The sequence below is a fragment of the Equus przewalskii genome, chromosome 7 (assembly GCF_037783145.1).
Source record: "Equus przewalskii isolate Varuska chromosome 7, EquPr2, whole genome shotgun sequence".
Lineage (NCBI taxonomy): Eukaryota > Metazoa > Chordata > Mammalia > Perissodactyla > Equidae > Equus > Equus przewalskii.
Genome location: NC_091837.1, coordinates 38,374,785 through 38,399,963, shown reverse-complemented (window position 1 = coordinate 38,399,963; position 25,179 = coordinate 38,374,785). Strand labels below are relative to the sequence as shown.

At 40.6% G+C, this 25,179-nt stretch overlaps 1 protein-coding gene across 47 annotated transcripts in view; it reads left to right on the top strand.

The window, feature by feature from the left end:
- Positions 1-25,179, top strand: part of LDLRAD4 (low density lipoprotein receptor class A domain containing 4) — a 427,148-nt gene that overhangs the window by 330,978 nt on the left and 70,991 nt on the right. Inside the window, exon 1 of one of the 47 annotated variants that reach the window (XM_070629536.1) lies at positions 10,929-11,047. The exons of the other annotated variants lie outside the window; for them this stretch is intronic. Within the exon in view, the coding sequence (XP_070485637.1) occupies positions 10,987-11,047 (61 nt within the window). The 5' untranslated portion in view covers positions 10,929-10,986. Of the gene's footprint in view, positions 1-10,928; positions 11,048-25,179 lie in introns of those variants that run through there. 47 annotated transcript variants of the gene reach the window in all.

Here is a 25,179-nt window from a genome sequence, read left to right as displayed (position 1 = left end):
GCAAAGAAAGCTAAAGTATTACACCAGGGCGCTTAGTGAGTGCCTGCTGTGTTCAGGTCATGGTGGGGTTGAGTCATTAAGACGTGATGCCTATGAACATTTCTTAAAAGACAGGGGAAGCCAATCGAACAAGACTGGGATTATGAAGAATCCAATAGGTGAGAGAGTCCATTGGCTTCATTTGGGGAGTCATAGTGCTGGAGTTAGTTTAAACCCAAAGCTGAGATGGAATTATTTAGTAGTTGTATGGGAAGAAGGGATTTTGGAGCAGTCACAATAACTGTGGGATCACAAGCCCATTGCTTCCCCTTTCTGGACCTCTGTTCCCCTACCTGTGAAATGAGAGCATTTGCATCGTTACTGGGAGGCCTTTTAGGATTAGGGCTTATGGGTTACCCTCTGCCATTCTATTGGGAGCTCAGCTCAGAGTGAGTTTTTGAAAGCTAACAGCAGTTGAGGCAGAGAAATAGGTTTACGTGCACAGATAGAGAGGTGGGTGCAGTCGATGTTTGTAACTTAGCAGGTGGAAAGCTATGGCTGAGAGAAAGGAAGTAAGCAAGGAAAGCTCTACAGAGGAATATTACAAACTTACTCTCCTGCCATTTCATTACCATGTGCTACTTGAGAATGATTTAGCAGTGGAATAGCTCAACAGTAAATGGCTGAACATGGTGATTTTTTTTTTTAATACCACAGACTCTGCCGCAGTTTGATGTAATTGAATAATGTTGGTGGGTTTACTCAGCATCCTGGAGTAAAAGTGATAAACTTTGTCACACCTGAAGAGGGCATTCACTCACTGTCGTTTCTAGGTCAGTGTGGTAGGCACTTAATATGAACTAATTAGGCCTGAGGCTGTCGAGGGGCACCCCATCCCCACCACACTGCTCACCCGGCTTAGCGAAGGCACAGATATAGGGTGCTATTCCTGCTTGCCGGTGGGTCATCCCAGGGGTTATGAAGCAGCAGAAAAGCTAGCTTCTCCGGTCAGGTTGTGAACTCGCTGCATGGAGTGAACTGACTTAGAGGGACAGTATTACTACCTTCCCCTTGATGGAGGCATCCCCTTGTCTTGAATTTATGCCACTTAAAAAGATAATATTTGAAATTCTGCTTGGTGAGGTAAGACTGTGCAGCTGTTGCAGTTTTCTTTTTTTGCCATCTTGGAATTTATTAATGCTAGAAAAGATTGCAACAGGCCCAAATGTTGGCATTTATAGTTCTCATGCCTGTGAAAATAATGTGTCTCCCTTTGTTAATCTCCTTTCTCTTACTGACTATATTTCAGTTAAATTGTCTTTTGAGGTAAAAAGGAAGGCAATAAGTAGCATTTCATTATTTACTTGAGTAGCATCCATTCAGAGCGCATGATTCTTTTCTTTTTCTTTCTTTCTTTTTTTTTTTTGGTGAGGAAGATTGGCCCTGAGCTAACATCTGTTGCTAATCTTCCTCTTTTTGCTTAAGGAAGATTGTCGCTGAAAATCAAAACTACGATGAGGTATCACCTTACAGTGATCAGGATGGCTATAATAACCAAGACAACAAACAACAAATGCTGGAGAGGATGTGGAGAAAAGGGAACCCTCATACACTGCTGGTGCAGCCACTATGGAAAACAGTATGGTGATTTCTCCAAAAATTAAAAATAGAAATATCATATGACTCAGCTATCCCACTACTTGGTATTTATCCAAAGAACTTGAAATCAATGATCTAAAGAGATTTATGTACCCCTATGTTCATTGCAGCATTATTCACAATAGCAAAGATGTGGAAGCAACCCAAGTGCCTATCTATGGATGAATAGCTAGAGAAGATGTGGTGTGTGTGTGTGTGTATATATATATACACACACACACAAGGGAATATGACTCAATCATAAAAAAGGATAAAACAGTCCCATTTGCAACAACATGGATGGACCTTGAGGATATGATGTTAAGCAAAATAAGCCAGAGAAAGACAAACACTGCATGGTTTCACTCATATGTGGAAGATAACAAATACATGGATAAAGAGAACAGATTAGTGGTTACCAGAGGGGAAGGGGATTGGGGGGTGGGCAAAAGGGATAAAGGGGCACATATGTATGGTGATAGATAAAAATTAGACTACTGGGGGTGAGCACAATGAGTGTATTTAGGAAATGATAATACTGTACACCCGAAATCACACAATGTTATAAATCATTATAATCCCAATAAATTACTTGAAGAAAAGAAAAAAGATTGTCACTGAGCTAACATCTATGTCAGTCTTCCTCTGTTTTGTGTGTTGGATGCTGCCATAGCTTGACTTGATGAAGGATCCAAATCTGCAAACCCCGAGCCGATGAAGTGGAGCATGCAAACTTAACCACTACACCACCAGGCTGGCCCCAGCACATGATTCTTTATACCTTAAAGTTGAGATGACAGATTCTGGGCTTCTTTGAAAGCTAGAACTATTTGGAAAATTAGCTTCCTGCACAAACTACTTGAGAGTAAGAACAATGTCTTAAATTTGTTGAAAAATCCATCAGTGTCTAACAATGTGGGTCTGATGTGGACTCGGTGAGTTGAGGAGTTGAAAGAAAGATTTCTTAGACTCTCAAGGTCTGGCAGTAGTGTGCTTTTATTCAGAGAATAGTATGGAATAGCACAGGGACGAGACCCATGGGCAGTAAAGAGGTGCTGGCATGGGGACAGGACCCATGGGCAGTAAGAGCTGCCAACATGAGTTGAGGGTAGGGCTAAATTTAAGGCATAGGTATGTGAGTTATCTCTTTACAAGACAAAGGAAAGGGGCCGGCCCGGTGGCGTAGCAGTTAAGTGCGCATGTTCTGCTTCAGTGGCCCGGGATTCGCCTGTTCGGATCCCGGGTGTGAACATGGCACTGCTTGGCAAGCCATGCTGTGGCCGGCGTCCCACATATAAAGTAGAGGAAGATGGGCACGGATGTTAGCTCAGGGCCAGACTTCCTCAGCAAATAGTGGAGTGTTGGCAGCAGATGTTAGCTCAAGGCTAATCTTCCTCAAAAATAAATAAATAAATAAAAATTTTTTTAAAAAGAGACAAAGGAAAGAATATGTAAAAAAAAGTCCTTAAAATGTTATCCGTGCAGCTGGGGTCTGGTTATTGGGTGGGCCTATAACTTTAGATAAGAATCAGATTGGATTAAGTAAATGGCTGAAGCCACCACCTTAAATATCATCTTCAGCTAAAGACAAAGGAGGATGTTGTCGGTGGTGGGGGGGTCAGTTACATGAGGTTGCCAGACAAGTACAGCAAACAAGAGCAAGATTATTATGGAGACTTAAGTCCTTGCCTTCCCCATTAAGAGTTTCTAGAGATAAGGTCATCCCCTGCTTCCTCCTGGTGCAGACAGAGAGATACCCCCACAGATGGAGACTTCCTTCACAAATGCAAATGTCTCTCATCAAAGGGCAAGCAAATTCTACCCTTCAGAGTTTCCCTCCTATCTTCAGTCTTTAAAAGTAACCAGCCCAAAATAATCCTCATCAGGTCCACTTTATTAGGTACTTAATAAATACTAGATGACATGATATAATAAATACTGATTGCTTCCATTTTACCATCTCAAGGTAGGGCTCTCTGAATTATTTCCTGAATCCTAAAGCAACTTCTTGAATTTCCAGCTCCCTGAAAGCAAGTAGCTGCTTAGTTGAGTTTCACTTTCATCATAAATTGGTGCTGGTATGCACCTTACAAAGACATAGTTACATTTGAGAGGGGGGATGCCTGGTTGGGATGGCACTATGATTTTAGAAAAGCTGTATGAGGGGACTGGCCCGGTGGCACAGCAGTTACGTGCCCACGTTCTGCTTCTCGGCAGCCCCCGGGTTCACTGGTTTGGATCCCAGGTGCTGACATGGCAGTGCTTGGCAAAAAGCCATGCTGTGGTAGGCATCCCACGTATAAAGTAGAGGAAGATGGGCATAAATGTTAGCTCGGAGCCAATCTTCCTCAGCAAAAAGAGGAGGATTGGCAGTGGTTAGCTTAGGACTAATCTTCCTCAAAAAAAAAAAAAAGAAAGAAAAGAAAAGCTGTATGAAAATAAGAAATATTTGCATCTAGGCACAGAGGGAGGTACCATGCAAGCATCTAATTTGCTAAGCTCCCTGCTGGCATTTTTTAGCACCCTGTTAATTTTATTAAACATTCATAATATGAAGTTTGAGTTTTGTTTAGGCTAAAACCATAATGAAAACAGCTACCTTCATTTCTCAGAAACAGTGAAAGTCACATGGTTAAGGAATCAACACCAGCCAGGGAAGATAGTACAGATCGTAGGCTGAGGTATACCTTCTAGAAGATGCTGGGGTATGTCTGGTCAGAGAGCTTAAGGGCGAGGAGTTTTTGTGTGTAAGATTTAAAAAGACCAAATGGTTCTGTTAAGTTTATATTATTCACAGAGGCATTTAAATTGAAGAACAAATATGTAATTATGTTTTACATATCTAAAGAAAGGGAACTGAATTTGAGTATTTGTGCTATAAGAGTGAAACATAAAAAGGCTGTGTCCACTGAAAGAAGAGGACTTAAGAGTTTTGGTAGAAGACTGGAGGGGAGAAATTTAGTAAGAATAGAGAAACAGTTAAAATTAGCCCTGGACCATGTTGTGTTCCAGACAAATTGTGCCCTAGGGCAGATGGGACTGTCTTGTTTTAGTCTGTGGAATTTAACAGCTTCCAGCTTTTGAAGTTCTTGCTTTCTTAGTTTTTCTGGTGAACCCAGCAGCAGAGTGGTCAAGAAGGTTCAAATTCAGGCACTGCCACTTTAGAAGCCAGGGGAATGTGGGCAAGTTTCTTAATTATCCTGAGCTGCGTTTATTCTATAAAATGGAGATGACATTACCTGCCTCATGGATCATTCTGAACTACTACCATAATCCAGCCAGCATATTTTCACTTAGTAAACCTTTTCTTTTTGGAATGTTGACTGGGTCCACAAAGAGAAATCAGGCACAGTTGCTGTCTTCAATGAACTTATTATCGACTTAACTTTAGACTGGAAAACACATTGCTATAAATTAGAACATGAGAAGTACCACAAAAAAGGTTCCAATAAAATACTGTCATACAGTTATGCACCACATAACAACGTTTTGCTCAATGAAGAACAACATGTGTGACAGTGGTCCCATAAGATTAGTACCATACAGCCTAGGTGTGTAGTAGGCTACACCATCTCGGTTTGTGTAAGTGCTGTAGAAGAGGAAGAAATTTTCCTCTACCCTCTAGGTTCCTCTGGCTGGTCTAAGAACTAAATTGACATGAGACAGATTAACAGGAGAAAAACAAACGAGTTTAACAACACATATATATGGGAGAAACCCAGGAAAACCAAGTAACTCACCAAAATGGCCAGAGCCCTCACCTTCAATATCATCCTCTGCTAAAGACAAAAAAAGATGTTGGGGATGGAAAGTCAGGGACTTCAAAGGAAAAACGGCAATTTACAGGTAGATGAAAAGGAGCAAAGGTTTGGAAACAAGTGTTTGGCCACCCAGAAGGACACAGAGGGGAGCCCAGCAAACAGGCTTTTCTAGATTCCTCCCTATCTACCACTTAGTTCACGTTATGCTGAGCAGATAGCTTACTTCCTGAGATAAGTTTTGTTTTTTTTTGGAAGATTAGCCCTGAGCTAACATTTGCTGCCAATCCTCCTCTTTTTGCTGAGAAAGACTGGCCCTGAGCTAACATCTGTGCCCATCTTCCTCTACTTTATATGTGGGATGCCTACCACAGCATGGCTTGCCAAGCAGTGCCATGTCTGCACCCAGGATCTGAACTGGCAAACCCCGGGCCGCCGAAGCAGAACATGCAAACTTAACCACTGCGCCACCGGGCTGGCCCCTGAGATAGGTTTTTTAAATCTGAATTTTTTTAAGCAGTTAAGGATAAGGTAAGAGGAAAAAACTTTGAGTCTTTTTTTTCTTAAAAATAACCAGCCTAAATTAATCCGCATGTTAAAGAAACTTATTTTGGGGTGGGAAATTTTGTTGCCCTTCAGTACACTCTATCATGTTCACCCAACAACAAAATTGCCTAACGATGCATTTCTCAGAACCTGTCTCTGTCTTTAAGCAACGCATGACTGTAGTCTTGTAGAGAGAATAAGAGATGGTTTCTTGCAGAGTATAAAAAATACAGAGCCCTGGGGCCAGCCCCGTGGCCAAGTGGTTAAGTTCGCGTGCTCTGCTTCGGTGGCCTAGGGTTCTGATGGTTGGGATCCTGGCCACGGACCTAGCACTGCTCCTCAAGCCATGCTGAGGTAGCATCCCACATGCCACAACTAGAAGGACCTACAACTAGAATATACAACTCTGTACTGGGGGCTTTGGGGAGAAGAAAAAGAAGGAAAAAATGTTTGACAATAGATGTTAACTCAGGGCCAGTCTTAAAAAAAAATACAGAGCCCTGAGCAGAAATTCACTTCAAATGTAATAGGAAAATGGCTTCATTCACAGAATTGTTTAATTTCTGTAATAGAATAAAGGGAAAGCTAACATAAGAAAAAATCTGCATTTGATTGGTGTTATGCAAATTGTGATGGATAAAAACAAAATTCTGGAACCCATAATGGATCTGTGGAGAGATTTAATATTGGTAGCTCCAAAGAGCTTGGAATAAATCAAAGCTCACAGATATAGAAAGTGACTGGGTTCAATTGTGTTATGAAAGTGTGTTTTGGTAATAAGAAAGGAAGTGTTCCTGATAACAGCAATAGGGAAGGTACTGGACATGATGGATGGGACTGGCTATGTTGAGGTGGTTGTAAAGATTTGAGTACTGCTAAGCAGTGTTTTGTAATATGCTTAAATAACCACACAAGGACTCACATCACCATTGGGCTAAGAAAAATCAGAATACCAGGAGCTGACCACAGTCTAGGTGCAAGCCTAAGAATATTGAGTTGGTCCAGCTGACAACCCCCCAGTCGCTGCCCAGATCTATGAGTGTTCTAGAGTCCTGTGAAGAGAAGGAACCTGACTGACACTGAAAGTGCTGTCCAGAGCCTGACCCTTGACCCTTGTCTCAGCATGAGTCTCTTCCTCAGTCTCCAGCCAGTGCTGATTTCCAATTTGGCATGTCCCATTCTTTACCTCAGTTGAACCCCCTCTGATGTACACAGATGCTGCCACCCTGGGCTGGGACCCTCTGGCCGCACTACCCCTGAGCCATACCCTCTGTGCAGCAGTGTATGGTGTGGACGCTAGTTCTTCTCCATCCATGCTCAGGAACTTGACCTCTGGATCACGAAGTAGCAGAACACTAAGCACTTCTCATCTTCCAGGTGCCTTGCCAGCGATTTTCTGTATTTTTCTGAATGCCGCCACAACCACCACCACCATCACCGCCACTTCCTGAAACTCTTGGCAGGACCCAGTTTTCAACTTCACCTCCATTGGTCATGAACAAAGCAGGATCTTTCATCCCCTTGTAAGCAGCAGTGGGGCCTTTCTGATGGAGTAACAGTGAGTGTCCCGCCCAGTCCTGGGACAGCTGTGCTGACCTTCCCTTCAGGGTCACTGTGTAAAGACACATTGATTAAGTGCTCCTGTTGGGTTTCCTTCTGCAGAGAATCTATTTTGTACTTCATCTATGTACAGACTCATTTGGGTCCTGCTCCTGGACCAGAATCGCATATTGATGCATTGGGAAGAGAGTCCTGCAAGGTGGCTGAAACCTCACCTGTCACAGAGCATATGTGATAGAGCTGAGAGCAAGGAAGTGACCCTTGCTTGGGTGACCTCAAGCGCTGCTGTTTGCAGGGAGAGTGAGAGTGGTAGAAGAAAGACAGGGGTAGATTAAAAGTAGCTGCAACTCTGTGAAATTGGGGGAAATGATGTTACATGAGTGGGCAGGAAAGCATCATGGAGCACACGAGAGGTGACAATAGAGGTCCCCCAGCCAAGGGGAAAATCAGGGAGAATGGGAAAGAAATCACTTGCAGAGACAGAATGAGAAAATCCAGACCTCCAATGCATTTGGGCTTGTGAAGTGGACAGATAAACAAAGTGAGGCACAGAGAGGTGAACTGAGTGTCCCAGTCCTGCAGCATCCAGTGATGAGCCAGGGCAAGAACCTGCATCTCTGCAGTTGTCCATCAGCCCTTTTCCATGACATTTCTGCTTCTTCCTTGCTGGGGAAGTGCAGATGGATAGCTGCTGAAGACATGGAATCCCAGAGCTGTTGGAAGGCATGTTGGAAGCACTTTTTTAGATGAATTTGGAGGGATCATACATTATCTCGAGAGCTGGGTTTCTGCATCTTTGAAAATATCTTCAGGATTCCTTGAGCCCCTGGTTCCTTTAGCCTCTGACAAGTCATGATGCTACCCTACCCTCGCCATGTTTCCTTCCCTCTGCCCCTCTCTGTTCTTTGCACAGTTTGGTTGGACTTTTGGTTGGCAGGCAGGTGCCCATCTTTCTCCCACCACTTCCTAATGATTGGGGACTGATTGTTGCCGTGGCTTCTAAGGGACTTTTGCTTTCTACTCTTCCTTCCCTGTTGTATCTCAATTTTAGAAGATGTTGCTCTTCTAGAAGGTACAAGGTTGATGACAGAACCTTAAATCAGCCAGTTTCACTCTTCATTGGCTACCCTATGAGAATGTGCATGTAGTTTATTTTCTGAGTTTCAGTTTGGGATTGTTTATGTATTTTCTTTACCTGGCTTTATTTGTCTCTTTTTAAGAAAAATTGAGAGTATGCTTGGCAAAAAAAGACCTAGAGTTAGGTTGAAACTAACCATAATTATTTTATTTGATTCATTTACTTTCTTTATTATGTTGATTAGTTAAGACTTCACCCATCCTTGATATATTCTTAAGGAAGGATTTGAAAAATGATAATAGGTTAGTATTTTGTTATTACATATTTTTAGTAAGTGTGTTTTAGTTGAGTCTAAATATATACAGACCTGGAACAGTGTTGAAATTGTTTATGAGTGGGAAATAGATGGAAGTAAATAAAAAAGACACATAGTTGATGATTTGTTCACTATCACTTAGCAACATCAATATTTTTGTCTACAAATAAAGGTCTCTTCTTTGGTGCATGTTGAAAATATTTGTACACTTACGTGTTTGTGACCTTGTGTACACATTATCTAAGTCACAAGGGTCATTTTGGTTGTTGCTGGGTTTACAGTACTTAATTTGGGTGTCTAGACACTGGTTATAGTGACAGAAGAGTGTCTGAAGATGTGAGGCGAGATTTTAAAGAACAGCACTCTTAAAATATGTCTGTGAACTGCCTCTTAACACAAATAAATTAAATTACAGAGTTAGCAAAATCCTAAATTAAAAGGACTTGTTTCTTCTAAAATAATTATTTGCATGATTTGAACATCGGTTTTTCCTCTTCAGAAGTTGAAACATTGTGTTCCCTGAGCCATGCCAAGAACAGGGGGTGATTCCCATGAATAGCCATGGAACTTAATTAATCTTTAGTTTTCTTATACCTTTATTATCTACATCTTGACAGCTCAGACACATTGGCTAATCTCCATTTCTACTGCTGATAATAGTGTCTGCGCTTCGTATAAAAATACTAGCCTTGGCTCACCACCAGTATCTTGTACTATGTGTTTTGAGTGTGTTTCCCCCTTTGGTGTTAATATAGGAGGTAGTCCTGACTGGTCTCATATGGGTGTGGTCTGTGACCTGGGAGCAAGTCAAGTTAGCTGGACTATTCCTTTTTGTAAGTGTAACTGATATTTGTTCACTGAAGTTGCCATTTGCACAGCGAATTACTGAGTAAGTCTCACCATCCAGTGCTCTCTCTGTCTAGGTGTTTCTGCTTAGCTCGTTTTTCACTCTTTGTATGTTTTATCTCTTCTAATTATGCTAGTCACATAGCTGGAATTTAATCCCATTTATCCCATTTGTTGTCTGTCTTGTGCTTGAATAGATAATATAATTATCTTGTTTTTCTCTACTACCCTGATGCCTGACACACAGTAGGTATTCTGTACATAAGTGGTTATTGAATCAATAGATCGATGAATGATTCATAAGCAGTGCAAGCATTACAAACATTTTGTATTCCAGCTATTTGCTCAGTGTCAGTTGTTTGAATTAAAAATATAATTCCCATATAAAAATATTGCAAATTATGGCCAAAATCCAACATTAGCCCATAGTAGTGTATATAACTGAGAATATAACAGTTTAGTTGTTTTTATGTGTTTTTCTAAGTCAAGGAGTCCACATATGTTAAATGAAATAGTTGTATATTTTGGTAGTACTATTTCAAGCATTTAATTTAAAATGCGGCTATAGACAGGACCTTTTCTGTTAATATATCACCTTTATATGGTTACATACATAAGCTGGAAAGGGGAATGTGTAGATACCAAATCTGCACATGACTGTCTAGACACCGGAGACTCAGCTCTACTTAATTTTTTGATACAATGAACTATTGCCCTTTAATGTTATTATTTCCTTTGGGGAAAACTGACGTTCAGGAACATTATAACAGAATTTAAGTTTTAGTACCTTGGCCTAAAAATACTATTTTAGTGAGTAACTTCTACTTGTGCATATTTTCAAAAGGTAATCAGTAATTTATGTAAATATTCCATCCACAAGGGGGGGGCATAATTCCCCACCCCTTAGAGCTGTGCATAATGACTGCCTTACAAATCTGTAATATGAAAATTGGCATAAAAGAGTAACTTTATAGTAGAGAGATCTGACAAGCACTACCACAGCCAGGTGATGGTGAACATCAGCAGTGATGGCATGTGAATAGCATGAACTCTTGACATGAAGTGACAAAAATGATGCTTTGCCTTTGTGTTCTTCCTCCCCAAAACCTATAACTTTAATCTAATCATGAGGGGGAGAATATCAAACAGCTCCCAGTCAAGAGGAATTCTACAAAATACCTGACCAATATTCCTCAAAACTGTCCAGATCATCAAAACAAGCAAAGTCTGAGAAACTGTCACAGCCGGGAGGGGCCTGAAGAGTCATGATGACTGAATGTAATGTGGTGTCCTGGATGGGATCTTGGAACAGAAAAAGGATACGAGGTAAAAAAATAATAATAATAATAAGGAAATATAAACAAACTATGGACACAGTTAATTTTTCTTTTGATCATGACCTATAAGAGAAAAGAATGACATATAGTAGAATCATGTTACTTGAATGCTACCCTTCTGAATTAGTTTGGGATACAAAATTTTAAGTACAATTTCAATAAGACAGCAATAAAATTAGCCACAGCTTGGCTTCTCCCTCCTTCTCCTCATCTCTTTCTGTTTTTTAGAAATTATTCACCTGGATTACTTCTGATGAAACGTCTTGATGTTCTCTTATCTGTGGAATGCAATATTAGATAAATTGTTGATTTTCAGATTACTGTTTTTATTTGAAATGAGCCAGAAGACAGCAAACTAAAAGTATCTAAATTTTGTTACGTAGCTCTATAAGGTATATAGCGGTTGTTACTTTAGAATACAAAGAAATGTAGATCAGGTTGGTGTTTGGGTTGAAATAATTGCATGGTCTGTCCTAACAAGTAAACCGGGTGTGCCTCAAAGAAACTCACTGTAATTAGACAAAGACACAGAATTACAAATTGAAAGAAGTTTCTAGAATATATAATTGAATTATTTTATAGATAGAGTAAAGTTGAGGCTTAGATTATTACTTAGAGCTTATTCACGAGTTGTATTCTTTTCTAAGAAGGTAGGTAAGTAGTTTTTTGTGTGTGAATTATTCTCTTCCATTCTGTTTCAATAGCTTTGTCAGTGTCTTCCTTGCGACTTCATTACTATAGAAAGAATACAAGTCTATGTTAAGCATTAGATTTATTATGCCAGAATGAGGGAAATGATAGTTTTGGAATTCATTCCTGCCCTATATAGTCAGTTATGGAGATACATAATTTGCATACTCATAAATTGGATAAATAAAACCCATCTTCTTTAGCGTTAGTGTATGTTGTTTTCTAGAATTCATCATGTCTGGAAACTTGATTTGAATGTGAGTTATTTATTGTCACTTTGAATTTCTGAGACTATTGATTATTGTTTCCAAGCGATCAGGAAACATTTTTAGTGAGCAAGCTTATCTTCTTGTGATAGGTCTTGCCATTTCTACATGTTATTAGGAGGCCACAGGGCTTCACTGGAATAGATGAGTTTGAGTTGACAGAAATTAGTTATGAATTCTGCTTTCAAGAACTTTACAATCCAATGAAGACATGTGATTATCTACAATATGTATATCTCTTTAATCATGTGAAATACATAGGTGAGGGTTAAAATGGACACATTGGGAGAGTAAGGCATGGCTGCTTGGCTCTGCCTGAACCCAGATAGGCTTTTTATAAAAAGACTAATTATGAGCCTAGATCAAATAGTCATGTAGACAGAAGAGAGAGTAATAACTTCTGACTTAGGGAGCAAGAACAGTTTCATGGAACAGATAGCACATAAGCCTGGTCTTCTAAGTCTGAGTAGGTTTTCAAAGGTAGGGGATGCATTTGAGGAAGAAGGAATTTCAGCTGCTAAAGAAAGACATGCCAGTGGAAAAGTTGGAATGTATTTGGAAAATTTCATGGTGAAGGATTGGTTGTTGCTGATGACCTCCTGGTCTTTGTACATCAGATCAAGGTTACATACTGTCAGTGTGACTTGTGACTGTTGATGTGGCCTTGCTCATCTGGTTGAGGTAGTATTTGTCAAGTTTCTCCACTGTAAAGTTACTCTTTTCCCCCTTGTCTAAAGGGAGCCACCCTTTAAAGAGTGATTAATGCTCTATAAAATATAGACATTATCAATGAATTGTGATGAAACTCAATCCAGGAAAATCATGGATATTCCAGACCATTCATCAGGCTTAAGAAAATAGTAAGCAAATACTAGACTTTGCCTTCACTTTGAAAAAGATCCTAATCTAAACTTGACTTTCTCAAAAACTGGTACCTAAAGGTGGTTTTCTTTAGAAGAAATTTTTTATAGGGAGACTAGAAATTGTTAAGAAATGACATTTATCTTAGCATCTGGCATGTAGTAATCACTATATAATGTTAGCCATCATTTTCAAGATTATTGTGATCATCTTCTCCCTCATAATTATTATTACTTTCATTGAAAGCTGAAGCACCCAGATATCAGACACCAATATACCCAAATTCTTGAGAACAAATTTCATTATTTCAAATTTACTTTGAATTTGAATTAGGTAAAAGTTTTTCAACAACAAAAAAATTTAATCTTTTTTTTCAAGGTATAAGGAAATTTCACATATTGACATATAATGAATGATATTTGCAAACTTTGCTTGGTACTTTAAAAGGCGTTGGAGTAGGGCGCTCTGGGAAACTGCCTATTGATTGTACTGTTGTCAGTTCCTTAGCAACCATTGCCAAATTTATCTTCACGCCACGCAACTTGTGTGTTTATCCAAGCTGGTTGAAATTCTTGCCCATGTACAAAAATAGACTAGGGAGAATGTTGAGTAGGACTATACCACAGGAATGGACTGCATTCATACATACTTTCCAGTAGGTGTCACTCTGGCAGAAGAAAACAAGAGATAATAAGGTCTGAAGCATAGGAAGACATCAATGGGAGACCAGTCCAGGCATTGGGGTGGGGCACACAGAGGCCCCTGTTCTGTCCATAGTTCCTCCATTCTTGCCTGGGCTTTTCTGACCAGGAGGGGCAGGTTCTTAAAGCAATGTTGAGAGAAACACTTGTGGAAGACATTGTTTTGCACCCAACATTTTGGCCACAGCCAACCCAGCTTATTCATAAAGCATTAAAGCAGCAGTAAAAAGAAAAGCTATCTCTGGAGGCAGAACCTGAATAATAGGCAGCACTTGCTTGTATATGGGTAGCAAATTTTTATTTCTAGTAGGATACGTACATATAGGGCTTCAGTAATAAATGCTTATTGGCTAGCCAAAAAATTCCCACAGGGACTTCATATGCTTCTGAGTAATCTTCCGTATCAGTTAGTGTTTGCTCAGAATTGCAAAGTAATTTTGATGTTAGTTAAATACATTATAGCTAAGAAAAATATTAATAACAGTGTCATGCATGAATTCCCAAAGAATATTTATGCCAAAGTTACTTTCTATTAACAGGTATTATTAAGAATAAACCTTATAGTATAATTTAACTTAGTAAAAATGTGTACCTCTAATTCTCCCAAGAGTAACTTCCCCCATCCCCAACATGCTGCAAGAGAAAGTTCTCAGTGGGCCATCTGGTGAGCTTGGGCAATCACGGGATTCGGAAGCACATCAACTACCCAGTTGATACCTTTCTTCTCAGGAATGTCTTGCCAGTTTTCAGGAACTTAAATGTTGTCATTGTCACTAGATATGTCACTGCTACTACTCCAGAATGCAGTAGCATCCACTTTCTGCAAGACCAACGTAAAATTCCATGGTAGATAAAAGTAACTAACAGTCTAGATTGTGAATCATCAATCTTTAGTGGCTGTAAAGGTCTCTTTAAGGAAAGAGAGAATCCCTACTTTCATTTTTCCTTAATAAATAATTGTTGACTAATTAATAACAAAGGGATACTTCAATACCTAGTAGGTGATTAGAACAACATCTGCGTGGCTGCTTCATCACAGGGATCTCTGAAATGTTACTAGCTATTTCTGTGACTCATCTCCCTGGCCAATGAGTGAATGAATGAATGAATGGCAGAGGCTTGGAAAATGGTACCTGCCTTGAAATAGCATTCATGGAAGATGTCTTGATACTTAACCTAAGTTATTTTTAGGGCCCGGCCCGGTGGCGCAGTGGTTAAGTGCGCACATTCTGCTTTGGCGGCCCGGGGTTCACTGGTTCTGATCCCAGGTGCGGACATGGCACCGCTTGGCAAGCCATGCTGTGGTAGGTGTCCCACATATAAAGTAGAGGAAGATGGGTACGGATGTTAGCTCAGGGCCAGCCTTCCTCAGCAAAAAGAGGAGGATTGTCAGTAGTTAGCTCAGGGCTAGTCTTCCTCGGGGGAAAAAAAACCCAAAAAATAACTAAGTTATTTTTATAATTTATTAATTACCTATAAAGCCTAATCCGCTAAAACATCTAACAGGATTATTAGCCTCTATTTGTCTAGAATTAAAATTTCTAAATATATATGTGTGTGCATGTATATGTATCTGTATATAAGTATATGTATGTACATATATATGTGTGTATATATATGTACATATAATCTAAATATTATTTCCTCAAAGTCTAGAGACCAAGATTACATTCTTAAGAGTCAGGAAGATTGTCAGGAAGACACAGGAGTGTCCTTTTGCTTTTGCATCTATTGGCATAAGCCAGCTATATCCCACAAAATACAGTAGGAGAGACTGCTGAAGGAAGGTGTGTGACACTCCAAGTCACTGTGAGACTGTCTGGCTGCTGACTTTTTCTCTGTGGCTTCTGAGCAGATGTTCGGAAGTGAGAGGTAACTTGGCACAATCTCAGAACCCAAGAGAATTCTGAGTTCTTACTTCCTACTCTGTGACTTCTGTCTTAGGCCAGCCCTAGAAGAGACCCACATCTTAAGTATCAGAGTCTCCATGCCAATGGGAAGAAGTGGGGCTGACACCTCTTCCAAAGGGCCCATATGGACTTGCATTTCAGGTGACCCAGTAGGATTCTGAGTGACTGACTTAAAGGTTTTTAGGTCACTGAAGTGACAAGATTTTGAAAACAAAAATTTTTCTCTCATCCTTGATTTTTGAATTTAATCTTTTGTTCACAAGACAAATCAGAGAGGTCGTCTTCTTTTTTTTTAAAGATTTTATTTTTTCCTTTTTCTCCCCAAAGCCCCCCGGTACATAGTTGTATATTCTTCATTGTGGGTCCTTCTAGTTGTGGCATGTGGGATGCTGCCTCAGCATGGTTTGATGAGCAGTGCCATGTCTGCGACCAGGATTCAAACCAACGAAACACTGGGCCGCCTGCAGTGGAGCGCGCGAACTTAACCACTCGGCCGCAGGGTCAGCCCTGAGTGGTCATCTTCTTAGCTCAACTATGAAAGAGTCTTAATGAGATGAAGCTTCCTCTTTCAACCTCAACCTTTTATGTTGAGAATAATAAAGAATACTCCAGGGACTGGTCTGGTGGTGTAGTGGTTAAGTTTGTGCACTCCATTTCAGCAGGCTGGGGTTTGCAGGTTCAGATCCTGGGCATGGACCTGCACACCACTTGTCAAGCCATGCTGTGGCAGCGTCCCACATACAAAAGAGAGGAAGACTGCCACACGTGTTATCTCAGCAACAATCTTCCTCAAGCAAAAAGAGAAGGATTGGCAGTAGATGTTAGCTCAGGGCCAATCTTCCTCAGCAGCCCCCCCCCCCCCCGCAAAAAAAGAAAAAGAATACTCCAATTTCAATGTCAAGTGTTCAAGAAGCAGTAACTCTTGTCAGTGTAGTTGATAATAATGTAGGAAATAAAATGCACAGCTGTGGTTGAAATACTCATCGAAGAGTCTGCAAGTACGCTGTGAGCTAGTCAGTGCCCATAACTATGGCTCTCTCAACAGGAAACTTCAAGATTGTGTGGAATAAAGCAAAAGTGAGCTACTCTCGAATTTTCCACATGCAGTCTTGTGTGACCTTAGGAAAGTCTAAGAGCTCTGATTCTTTTTTTCCTCACTTGTAAATGGCTTATGAGTATGTCACATGGCCTGAGGGATATGTAAAACTTCACAGTTTGCAGACCTTATTGTCTCAGGGAGTATTCCAAGTAGATATTAGGGACACTACACTGTGGGTGTTCTTCAGGTTCTGTATTTTGAAAGGTTGAAAGATTTTAAGATTTCTGACCTGAAATGAATAGGTAAAATTATTTTGGGGGACAATATGTAAGTAATTTGTTTTGTTTGTCCCTTTTTAAAATGAGCTACTGTTAATATATCTTATTGTCCTTTAACCTTTTCTTAGAGCGTCACCTAATTATTTTTCCTCAGGCCATAGAATTTAGAATTTTGAAAATTTCTCAATGAGAAATAGATGCACACTTTACAACTCCTTAAGATTTTGCACTTGTAATTAAGTTTTTTTTTTTTAAAAAAAGATTTTATTTTTTTCCTTTTTCTCCCCAAAGCCCCCCCGTACATAGTTGTACGTTCTTCGTTTTGGGTCCTTCTAGTTGTCGCATGTGGGACACTGCCTCAGCGTGGCTTAGATGAACAGTACCATGTCTGCTCCCAGGATTCGAACCAACGAAACACTGGGCCGCCTGCAGCGGAGTGCAAACTTAACCACTCAGCCACGGGGCCAGCCCCGACTTGTAATTAAGTTTTGAGCACCATTTTAATATTGGAGTAAATGAGATAATTAAGAGATTTTTCAAGAAGGAGAAGTATATGAGAAAATAAATGGTTTCTGCCGTGTGATTAAACACTGCAGCTGGGATACTTGATGATCAGAGGAGTCATTTGTGGCAAGTGTTCTTCATCATCGTGAGTGGTATCCTGATTATAGTTCAAGAAACATGTTCAGAGAACTCAAGGGTGTGATGACACCCATTAACAAACACATACACTGAAACTTCCCTTTATTTGGTGTAGGATTTATACTGATGCTTCTTGGACCTTGTGAGGTATCAGGTGTTAAAATATACATTTATTTACTCTAGTGGTACAGCATAAGGAGGATGCACTATGAATCTGAAATTAAATTCAGAAAGCCTGAACCTAAAAGTTTTCCTGATTGTCAAATCCTCCTGTAGTTATAAATGATCATTGTTTTATTTATACTAGAGAAAACTTAAAGACCAAAGATGTATAACAATGAGTAACAGAAGAAAAAAAGTAGAATGTCTAAAATATCCAATAAAGATTATATAGCTCCTTAATTTCACTCAACCATCTGGCATCAGAGACCTCCCACACCTTTGAGATTGCAGAGTGACTGAGAATTTTAAGACTAGGTAGATTCAGGCCCCAAAATCATGCCTTTGTCACTTTTTAAGATGTATGCCCTTGGGCAAGTTATTTAATGTCTCTAAGCTTCCATTTCTTCATTGGTAAAAAGATGATAGTCATACCTACTTATAGAGAGGTAGATGTTGATTGTTGTGAGAGTAAATGACAGTGTACACTGTATTTGGTAGAGGGACTGTCACTGACATCATCCTTGACCCCTAGGACCCAAATTGGCCACCTTGAGACTTTGTAACTCTCAGCCAGCTCCGTTGACTTAAATCAGTTAAATCTGAGCCTCTCCCATTTCTCCACCATCTTAACTAGGTCCTTTCCTTTTCAAATTTACTTTCAGTGAATTTCAGTTAAAAACAATTTCAGTAAAGACTATTGATAGGACATTGATGAACTGTGAGATATATGAGTTCTGAGTTGATGCCTGCCCTCCTCCCACCCCAGGAATCTCTGTATTTCCCAGGCTGTGCCCTCATATGTGATCTGAAGTAGGGAAGTGGCATGCTAACTTTTGGAAACATTCAGCTGCCAAGTTTCCTGTGCTACAGACTTAAAATAGATGAGATTGAGAAAGGAAGGTAGAACTTGAACCAACTGTTACCCTCTATATTGAGACTGTTTTGCTTGATCTAGTGTAAATAGTACAGTTCTTTGTTAGGAGAGTAAGAAACAACCCCCCATTTTCCCATTTCTGATTTTTTGGGGACAGACCTGACGGTTTACCTGAAGGTTTACTCGTTCTTGTTTGTCTGTCTTTCTTAGTAAAACTATTTTTATCATTGGGGATGTGACAGACGTCTTTGTGTTTTAGGGATAACTAAGATTCTTTTTGGTAACATGAGGGTGTTCATGACACCTGAATAATTTTTAAACCAAAATCCATAGAGCATTTTTTAGGCTGATAATTAGATCCAGTTTAATTTGGGATGGGTGGTGGAATTACAGAGATGCCTTCCAGGCACTCAGATAAAAATCTTTCCAGCCGTGCCTTTGGATGCCAGTAGGAAGAGTGGGTGGATTCTGGATGGTTGGACCATAGAACAACGTAAAGAATCATTGGTGGGTGAATATTGAGTGTTCTGACTCCCAAAATCTGTTCACACAACAATAATTTTCTAGATATAGTGGTATAAGGAAGGACGTGAAAGGGAGCTATTCTTCATTTAAGGATAGATAAGTCTATAGAGAGAATGGACATTTGCTGTTGCTTTTCCGTGTTACTCGTTTCACCTCAACAAAGAAAATATAAGGTACAGAGCATTCTTATAGAATGACTTGACAGTCATAACATTAGTAGGTGAACAGGTATAGATGGTCATAGCTACTAGTGCTGATAAACAGACGGATCTGTAGTTCTCATACATAAATAAATACTTAAGTGCTTATCAAATTCCTGGCCCCATGGGAGAAAAAAAAGCCACAAGACAGATTCCTGTTCGTATTTTCCTTTTTTCCCCCTAAATGGAGCAGTATTCTGGGTTGGAAAAATCACAGTTATTCAAGTAGTCCTCATCAGAAGCAAGTGGGAGTTGTTCTGTTTAAAGGTAAATTGCACATCTCTGGCAATTTTCTGTCCGTGTATGTGAACTGAGGCCAGCAGCCACGCTGCCCACCTCTCCTGAGGGGGCCGGTCCCTGAGGGTTGGGCTTGCTTGTCTTTCCCTGTCGGATAAGACCTGCATGATTAGTGTGCTGAGAACCTTTTCCTTACCTGCTTTCCTTGGTTTTTGAGAATGTAAACAGTTCATTTAAATGTTTCTATTTTCTTCAAAAAAGGAAAAAGGAAACCCCCAAGCCTTTGTGAGAACTAAGTCAGTGTTTAGCCATAGCAGGTAAGGGACACTGAGGGGTCCCAGCAACCTTTCCTCTGCTCCTGCCAGCTCTTCCCTCTCATCACCACCTCCTCTTTCTCCTGATTTGGCAGTTTTCCTAGAAAGCACTTTTCTTTCATTACAAAGTGGTGGCCCTCCAGTCCTCCCTTGCTAATTTCCCTGTAGCTTGTGGGGGTTGTTAAAGTGTCCAGGTGTGTATTATTCTTTAGGCTTGGCACAGCTTAAGTTTGAATTTCCTGACTTCTCTGAAGAATTCTTGCTTTCTGTGCCTCTGCCCACACTGCCCCCCCCACCCCCAACAAAAAAAGAGAAAGAAGGAAAGAAAAAAGAGACATTAAAAGTGAGGCTCAGGGGCCAGCCCAGTGGTGTAGTGGTCAAGTTTGCACATTCCACTTTGGTGGCCCAGGGTTCATGGGTTGGATCTCAGGTGTGGACCTACACACTGCTCATGAAGCCATGCTGTGGCAGCGTCCCACATATAAAGTAGAGGAAGATGGGCACAGATGTTAGCTCAGGAATAAACTTCTTCAAGCAAAAAGAGGAAGATGGGCAACAGATGTTAGCTCAGGGCCAATCTTCCTCAAAAGAAAAAAAGTGAGGCTCAGCCAGTTTGGATTTATAGTGAAAGTTGCTCCATCAATGTCATTTTATGCTTACAGTGCTATTTTGGAATATAGAGTATTTTACCCCATTGCCCGTGTCTGAAAAGTAAAGGTAATTAAATCTCATGTTATGATTTGAACTCAAAGTAGCAATGTAAAACAAAGTCACACTGCCAAAGAAATAGGCTTTCTGTGCCTATAACTCCCCATAAAACATAATGCATCCCCAGCTAGTTATGCCTTTGAGGGTTTTTGTAAAATAATACTGCATTGTCTTTTAGGTCTACCAGTTGCCTATAATAGAGGGGCAGGCAAGAGACACCCAGGGTGGGACCAAAGACATGGCTGAAGAGAGTGTTTTCCCTGATCCCAGACAGCCCCTCTCACAGGACTTTGTATGGCAAGGGGCCTGAGCAGCAGAAGGGAACAGAGTTGTCTCCAACACCAAGCTGAGTCAGGGCCCACCAGTGCCATCCTGAGAAAAGTTGTGCAGCCCTCCAGGGTGTTGGACAGAGAGGGGGACTGCAGATCTCCAGCCACACAGCCAGGGGCTGCTGTCCACCAGAGGCGGGAAATAACAGCCTCTTGTAGTAGCTGGGTCGTGACATTGGCATGAGCTGCCCTCACAGCTGGGCCATCCTGGCACCTGGTCTCAGGCCTTCAGAGGGAGCCAGCCCAGCTGTACTGAAATACTCATTCTTTTCTCTCTCTCACACTCCCTTGTCAACAAGCAAACAAACAAAAGGGATGATACTGTGGTTCATGCAGTGAACAGAACCTGTCTCAGCTAAGGGAAAGAAATGGTTGCACTGATTTATAGCAGAATTCTGTACCTACACCTTATTTTTGTGTCAAGAGGGGAAAATTTAGTATTTTGTATTTTTATAGTGCTTAAGACACAGTCCCCCTTTCCTTGTGTGGTCACACATTTTGAAGGGAGTCTTAAAGAGTTAGTGTTTGTATTAGAGGGAAGAATTCCATCAGTGTTGATCAGACGTGGCTCTGAAGAATAGGATGATGTTCTATGCAGCGTTAAACAAAGCCTTAGATGCTATAGTCGGACATGTCAATCAATAAATCATTTCATTTATTCAGCAAACCTGGGCTACAAATTTCCTCTGGTACAAGAACTGTCTCCTCCAGGGTTACAGAAATATATTTGCACAGCTTCTGCTCCCAGGAGCATGGTGTCTAGTAGAAAGGGCCGGGTGTCTAAGACGTGGGGCTTTAACAGTCACATCTATGTGGTGGGAATTTATGATAAGACCGAAAGGCCTCGGACGGGGACCTCCAGTCAGTGTAGGGGAGATCAAAGGGAAGGTCATGAGCAAGGTGAACAAGGTGTTCCCTTGGCCGCTTTCTTCCCTGTTTTTTGAAGGTCATTATAGAACTGGAGTGGAACCTAACACTCTTTTTCTGCTTGGCATGATAGGCTTGAGTTTTCTTCTGTTCTCAATAGAATAATGTGCCTGGCATGCTTATTATGTGTTAAATGACTTCAGATGTGTCTTGGCCCGGTGAAAATAACTAATGTAGTGTTATGCTATGTTTTTATGACTTTATACTGTCCTTGACACGTGAGTCTCCCCTTCCAAAAGAAGGGAGATTTAAAAAATACATATGTTTTGTTTGTTTATAAACATCTGCCCAAAAGGATGTGAAAGTGTCATGGAAAGTGGGAAATAACTTAGATTTATTGAACGTCTACTGTATGCTGAATATTGTGCTAGAAATTTAATCAATTCAGTATCTCTCTGAAGAGAGTGTTACATACCCATTGAACTGATAAGAACACTGAAGCCCAGCATGGTTAAGTATCTTGCACAAAGTTACACAACTAAAGTAGAGGAGCTAGACAGAATCCAAGCCCGAACTTGGTCCATACGCCACAAGAGAAGGAACGTTGCTAATGCTTCTGAGTTGTTCCTATTTTGGATTCACTGACCTTCTCCTCATCTTGTGTTGTTTTGGTTGGTATTAATCATTTCCCCCATCATCCAGCCTCACTGTTTTGCTATGATGTGCACTTTTGTGGGTACATAAGCCTTTGTGGATGCAGCTGAGATGCATACACTTAAGGAAGAAAAGTTTGTCCCTTGAATATTCCTAATTCAAAGGTATCTGGATTGCTTGAAATTCCTGGAGTAGATGGACTGAAAGCAGAGATGAGGCCTTTTTACCTGTGGGGGCTTATTGGCCTAGGAGCTCTTATAGCTAATTTTGCTTAACTTCTTTGTTACTCAGAAGTGGAACCGTGCACTCTGCTGTCCCCATATTGCCTGCGCACAGAAACACTGTCCTCATCTGTCATTACAGCAGCGCTGAGGAATTTACTCTTTTGCAGAAGACCCAATACCTAAATAAAAATCTCATATCGTTTACAGCTTTTAAAAACATTTTTCTCAACATTGAAATTCTCTGAAGATTTGAGACTATTAGCACCAAACCAAGAGTCTTTTCTTGGCTCCGTTTCCTCTTTTTTCTGAATGCAAATGAACTTCCTCTGCTGGTTTCTGTTCATCTCACTGGTCATAATTGTGTTGGTAGAATAGAGAAAGTTCTCTCTTTAAAATGGAGCTATGAGAACTTTTTTGCCAAAAATGTTAGAATACCTGCTTATTTTAAAATGAGAATAACACAATGATAACTTCTGCTTTTAAACTCTAGGTTGAAAATGTCTCGGTTTGTTAAAAATAATGTAGTTTAATAAATTTCTTACGCTGTGGATTTGCTATTATATTGGGCATAGCTATTAGGAATTGTGAGGAACAGACATCTGACTATAGTGCCTTAAAACCACAAGCATTTTTTTCCCTCACGTTAAAAACAATTCTGGAAGAAGGCAATCTGGGGCTGGTAGAGTGGCTCCACGAAGTCCTCAGGGACCCAGGGTCTTTCTCTCTTTTGGCTCCACCCTCCCATCACTTAGCTTCCAACTGTGAGGTTGCTTTGTGGTCTAGGATGACTGCTAGAACTCCACCCCTGACATCCACATTGCAGGCTGGACCATGGAGGAAGAGCAGAAGTCCAAAATGATACACACCCCCTTCCTTTGAAGACCCTGCTTAGAAGTCCCACACAACACGTCTGTGAATATCTCATGGTCAAAAGGCCATCATATGGCCACACCTAGCTGCGAGACAGGCTGGGCAATGCCTCGCTCTTACTAAAGAAGGGGAAGGAGAAATTAAAGCCAGAGAAGTTTCCACCACTTCGGGACATGTACCCTTAATTATGATTTAGGGTTCACAGGTTGTAGTAGGCAGAGCATGTTCTTCTAAGCCAGGTGGGTCTAGTTTTCAGGTCTAACTGGCTCTTACCTTAGTCAAGTTATTTAAATTTACAGCTTGGCTAGACTCATCGATCCAATCAGTATAAGCATACCTAATCTGCATGGTTGTTGTGAAAGGGCACATGGAAAGGCCCTGGTACTCCACCTTGATGAGTACCTAGGTCATAAGGGATGTTAGCCCCACTCACCCTGTACCCTCTTCTCAATTTAATTCCCTTCATGGGCACTCAGTACATATTTTATGAATGAATTTACTTCAGGGTATTGATAGAAGCAAATACATAATTTGGAAAAAAAGGTTTATAAGAAGGTAAGAGAAGTTGTGACAGTAATCCAGTGTCAGAGGCTATATTGTCTTGAGGTGCTCATCTTAGAGAGGTGTCCTAGGTTTCAGAAGTCTGGCACATAGTAGAAACCAGAGAAGTGTCCTTTTCCCTCCTCCTTGCCATCGAAACTTTCACCTCATGCTGCTCAGCCCCAGAAGCTTCTATCCTAGCCCTCTGCCCTCTTGCAGCCATCTTGTCCTCCTACAGGCTCAGGCTCACATTCAGGACTGAAATATTAATAGCTCAGTAATAGAGCTGAGCTGTCAAGGGAATAAATCATTGTACTCTTGTTTCCATAGGAAAAAATGCTTATCAGTTGTAGGATAAGTCAATTATAATTGAATTTTGGGAACCAATCTAATTCATAAGTTGGACTCTGCTTATGTTCATCTTATTATAAAAGAAGTCTCTCTTTATGTCTTTTGAGGAAAAAATATTCTAAAAAAAATCTGTTCTAATGATTAGCGTTACTTTGAGTTAATTTCCTTTTTGATATTAACTGATAATTATATCAACATTTTGGTTGAATTGTATTAAATTTCCCCTAGAAGAATAAGGTATTATTTATTTTTGTTTATTTGCTTTCTTTGTTGTACATAAGTGAGGCAAGACAGCTGATCTCCATCAAAATTAAGCTTCTGGGTTTAAGCAGTGTTTTTGGGAGTGGTAGTGGTTGTATTTTATTTTGCAGGTGGTTTTTCTTTTTAAAAAATCATTAGGCTCTGGAAGAACATTCTCAATCTAACTGAAGCAAAGATAAAAGGTGGTGATAGAAGATGACATTTTAGTTTGCTCAACAAACTGACCCTCAGAATACTTTGTATCTGACAACAAAGAATTACAGACACATGACCATCTAGGAGGGTCACAACAATAGAAAGTGGCAAGTCTGGCTCTGTGTGTGTGTCAGCCCTACAGTGGGCAGTAGGTCTTCTCAAAACACCACTTCATGGCTCAGGACATAGCGACCTTATACTGCAGCTCATTGCCTGGACTACTGCCAAGCCGAAAGCCAGATCCGCTGGCCTCAGTCGTCAGAGCCAGAGAGTGGCAAAGACTCCAGTGAGAATGAGGGAGTTCACAGCACCCCCAGGACTCTGCCAGGCACCTTCCTGCCTTCTGCTCAGTGAAGAAAGGCAGGAGTCTGGCAGCAAGGAAGTGGCATGGCCTTGGCCAAGTGTCTTCTTAATTGGGTACTT